General features: G+C 37.6%; 1 protein-coding gene across 3 annotated transcripts in view; it reads right to left on the bottom strand.

Annotated features, from left to right (window-relative positions):
* LOC106881043 (uncharacterized) overlaps positions 1-500 on the bottom strand; it is a 31,838-nt gene extending 31,338 nt beyond the window's left edge. The window contains exon 1 of one of the 3 annotated variants that reach the window (XM_014931249.2): positions 192-500. In XM_014931249.2, the coding sequence (XP_014786735.1) occupies positions 192-213 (22 nt within the window). In that variant the 5' untranslated portion in view covers positions 214-500. The remainder of the gene's footprint in view (positions 1-191) is intronic. The other 2 variants (XM_014931248.2, XM_014931247.2) reach the window with 2 other exon arrangements.
* Positions 501-5,049: the final 4,549 nt, after the last annotated feature.

The following is a 5,049-nucleotide window of genomic DNA, read 5'->3' as shown; positions in this document are numbered from 1 at the left end:
GGGGGGGTGTTTAACGAAGAAAAGCAAAACATGCATAGAAAAGAGTGACAAGATTAGATGGGAGAGCGAATGATGTTTTCGTATAAATGTGAATTAAGTGGAGAGAACAAATTCGGCGATGAGATAGTTTGTAAGTTTCCAATACAAAGCTGGATCAGGCAGAACTTTTATAGAAAGATATGTCTTCTTACCTATAGCTTCTTCTTGAAACATTGTTAATCCAATTCTGTCGTTGTCAGAGGAACAAAAATTTGAACTCCGGAGATGTTGTTTTAGATGAGTCTGTATATAATTTTGTAGAGTTTTCCTTGTATTTTTTTTATTTGAACGAATTATTTGGCCATCAATACTTTCATTAGAAATGCGCTTTTAAAACAAACTAAATATTTTATCGAGAACAAAGTCTAAGCGATTTCCAACTTCTGGTAAATAAATCTCTCTTGTTTTATACAACACAACTGAAATCTTTGTTCATTGATCAAATCATAAACTCAAATACAAAGAAAACAATACTACATTCTTGTGTCTGTTCACCTCTTCTTCTTCTTCTTCATCCCTTTCTTCTACTTCCTCCTCCTCCTCCACCTCCTCACCTTCATTTTTGTCTTTCCTCTTTAAACCGGGATCATACAAAAAAATGTTGCTGCTATGCCTAATCACTCCCACCACACCACCATACTCCTCCTCCTTTTAATTATCATTCATCATCATCATCACCTAACCATTACAGTTACCAGTGCTTAATGTCTTCGCTATTCCTGTTCTTCTCCTTATTCATTTGGCCATAAAAACAAGATTCCAACATTTCTTCAAGCATGAGATATTTGTTATCATTTCCTCCATCAACCCAAAATATATTACCATTCATTCCTGAAGGAAAATCAAGAAATTTTACCTCTAAAAACTTTAATTTCTTCTTTCCTCGTCCTTTTAGCAACGTTGTAACTGCTAGCAATTAATCATAGCTACAGAAAAGAATATTCAAGAATGTCAAACTGATGATGATGATGATGATGATGATGATGATAATAGTAATCTTTTCTACTTTAGGCACAAGACCTGAAATTTTGGGGAGCACCAGTCGTACACAACTGGTACTTAATTTATCGACCCCGAAGGGATGAAAGGCAAAGTCAACCTTGGCGGAATTTGAACTCAGAACGTAAAGACAGTTGAAATACCTTTTTCTTTACTGCCCACAAGGGGCTATACACACAGAGGGGACAAACAAGGACAGACAAACGGATTAAGTCGATTGTATCGACCCCAATGCGTAACTGGTACTTATTTAATCGACCCCGAAAGGATGAAAGGCAAAGTCGATCTCGGCGGAATTCGAACTCAGAACGTAACAGCAGACGAAATACCGCAAAACATTTCACCTGGTGTGCTAACGGTTCTGCCAGCTCGCCGCCTTATTAATAATAATAATAATAATAATAATAATAATAATAATAACAATAACAATAATAATAATAATAATAATAATAACAATAATAATAATAATAATAATGACGACGACGACGACGACGACGACGACGACGGCGACGACGACGACGACAACGACGACGGCGACGATGATGGTAAGGGTGATGATGATGATGGTGATGGTGGTGATGATGATGATGATGAAGAAGGTAGTAAAAAAGGATGTAAATGTTGGTCTATGAAAAAGCTTTTGATAGTCTGCCGCATAGATGGATTAAGAAATGTCGGGAAATGTATAAAACAGCACCGACTCTGCGAAACTTCTTATTTGTAAGTATAAGATCATGGCGAACCACACTGACTTTGAACAGTGGCAATGAATCTCTCAATGCTGGAGATGTAAGAATTTCATGTGGCATTTTCCAGGATGACTCTCTATCACCACTCCTCTTTTGTCTAGCCCTGATACCGCTCTTGAAATTGCTCGGTAATGTCCAATATGGCTATAAAATGTTTGATGAAAATATATAAGTCATCTCTTTTACATGGATGATTTAAAGCTCTTTGCAAAAAATGACCAACAACTACAAGGCTTACTAGCAATTGTTAAACAATTCAGGGATGACATCAGGAGATGCAATTTGGCCTCGATAAATGTGCAAAAGCTACCTTTATCATAGGAAAAATATGACAGAAACTTCCAACGTTAATCTTGACCAGCAGAATGTCATAAAGGAGTTAGAACCAGAGGAGAGCTACAAATACCTAGGGGTATTTGAAGGGGACGTAATCAAACATCAAGTGATGGGGGAAAGGATCAGAAGAAAATGTTATCGCAGGGTAAGGGTAATACTCAAGACAGAGCTGAATGCAAGAAACAGGATCGAAGCGATCAATACTTTAGCCATACCAGTCGTGACTTACAGTTTCAATATCGTTAACTGGTCAATTACTGAAATATGTAAACTTGACAGAAAAATACGAAAATTGTTGACAATGCATAGAATGCACCACCCTAAGGCAAATATAGAACGTCTTCACCTGCCAAGAAAAGAAGGTGGCCGTGGACTTCTACAACTGCAATTATCAAAATGCTCCTCTGGCATAGAGCAGCGTTCTTTGATCTGTGTTTCTTACCTTTTACCGGTTCAACTCTCCGATTTTCCTTCTGTATTTCGTAAGAAAAACAATGTTGTCTTGAATTTTACACAATTTATTACACTAACAGTCTTAAAAGTTAACAAGACAAAAAATATATATATTTAAGCAAGATCTGTCAAAGTTCGTGAGGTATTAGTCGATCTGTAAGTCAGGGCAATACAGACCTATTCCAATTTACAGCTCAGAGTGCAGTAAGAGGTGAAATGGGACATGAATAGGATCAGTATTTTCCATAATGAGTGGCTGAGGAAAATCTAGCGCATCTTCTGGCCCAACTAAGCGTCAAGTGAGAAGCAGTGATGTAGTCCATGAAATAAAACAGCGGCAGCTGAGATTGTTTGACCGCCGTCTCGAAATGGACTGAAACAGAGTATCAAAGGTACGATAAAGAGAGAGACACCATTTAAAGAGTAAAAATCTGGATGATCAAAGACTATCTGGTGTAGAAGAGTTGAAAGTTGCAAGAAATGGAAAATAAATGGGGCAAAGCACAAGATTTTACTAAATACCAATTTGAACAGCATCTATTCATTAGAAGTTAATTTTTCAAGCGAAAGAAGAGGAATATAAATAAATTAGTTTAGTATCTTTAAAACAAATATTTTGGGCAAATATCTTGCAAAAACAGGAAGAATAATGATAAAGAGCATTTTCAATCTAAAAGCATTTTACACCTTGAAATTCCTAGATTTTTTTGTCAGAAACCCATAATTTCTTCCTGGGGAAGGGTGAGGATGGGAAATTTCTGCCGGTCAAAGAATTGAGAGAGTTGAATGACGAGTTCTTCCAACTGTGTGGTACCTGTTTTACAGCTTAGTGAAGTGTGACTTCTTTTAATATTGTTGTTGTTGTTTATTTCCAGTTCGCGTTCACTGAACAGACCAATAATAAAAGATGTTCCAGTCGTGACCATCCCAACTTGTTTATATCTCAACCACGATTCTCCAATGCGTCTTTCGTTTTTTTTAAAAGACAAAGTATGATTTGAAAGATATATGACTGCTATTTTTAGCATGTCCAACAACCAGTAGTAGGCCCCCCTCGGTAGTGTAAGACATAAAAACTCTTAACACAATGCTTTGGGTTCACACTGAGAATCTTTTACTTCTGGCAACATCTTGGATTTGTTGTATATGTTGCTGCTGCTGCTGCTGTTACTGTTTTTGTTGTATTTATTGCTATTGCTGTTGTTGTGATGGTGGGCGGATGGATGGGGGGGATCGTCGTCGTTATTGTTCTTGTAAGCTATGACGTCATTCGCATCTTAGTTTCATCAATTCAGACCAATGTTGACAGCATCATTTCTCAGGTAGGTTAGTGACTTGGTCGGTTGTTATTGCAGGTCATCTTTTCCTTTTCAGCCTACGCACCTTGAATGGCTTTAGTTCACACAACACACACACCTGAAGGATAGCTACTTTTCCGCAATCAAAGAATTCTTTCTTTTTCTCTCTTGCTTTTTTTCTTTTTGTTTTTCTTTCCTCGATAAACTGTATTCTTTCACATTTCAATACTCGTTTAACAAGATCGTACTCATGAATCATACATACATGCAAGCATTCACACACACACATACACATATATTCATATATATTTACGCATATATATACTCTTTTACTTGTTTCAGTCATTTGACTGTGGCCATGCTGGAGCACCGCCTTTTTTAGTCGAGCTAATCGACCCCAGGACTTATTCTCTGTAAGCCTACTACTTATTCTATCGATCACTTTAGCTGAACCGTGAAATTATGAGGACGTAAACACACCAGCATTGGTTGTCAAGCGATGTTGGGGGGACAAACACAGACACACACATATATATATATACATATATACGACGGGCTTCTTTCAGTTTCCGTTTACCAAATCCACTCACAAGGCTTTGGTCGGCCCGAGGCTATAGTAGAAGGCACTTGCCCAAGGTGCCACACAGTGGGATTGAACCCGGAACCATGTGGTTCGTAAGCAAGCTACTTACCACACAGCCACTCCTACACCTATATATATATATATATATATATATATAATCATCATTGAACCAGTATTTTTTCGGCTGAAACCATCCCTTCATGAGGTTATGGCAACCGCTAATCGAAGTATATATATATATATTTGTTTTGCAAGATTTATTGGGTAAACTGGCAATATGACCATCCCCAAGTACAACAACAATATATATATATATATATATATATATACAGACATACATACATGTGCATGTGTGTGTGTGTGTGTGTGTGTGCTTGTTTTTGTGTTTGTCCCCACCAGAGCTTGACAACTCGTGTTGATTTGTTTATGTCCCTGTAATCTAGCGGTTCGGCAAAAAGTGTCTAATAGAGTAAGTAGCAGGCTTGGAGAAAAAGTATTAGGGTCGATTTGTGTGACTAAACCAAGAGTTCTCAACCATTTTTCACCTAGCGTCCCTTTGATTGCTATTGTATTCTCGTGCTCCCCCCCCCCC

Source organism: Octopus bimaculoides, chromosome 18 (assembly GCF_001194135.2).
Source record: "Octopus bimaculoides isolate UCB-OBI-ISO-001 chromosome 18, ASM119413v2, whole genome shotgun sequence".
NCBI classification, from domain to species: Eukaryota; Metazoa; Mollusca; class Cephalopoda; order Octopoda; family Octopodidae; genus Octopus; species Octopus bimaculoides.
Note: the sequence above shows the minus strand (reverse complement) of the source record. Positions and strands in the feature narration are given on the sequence as shown.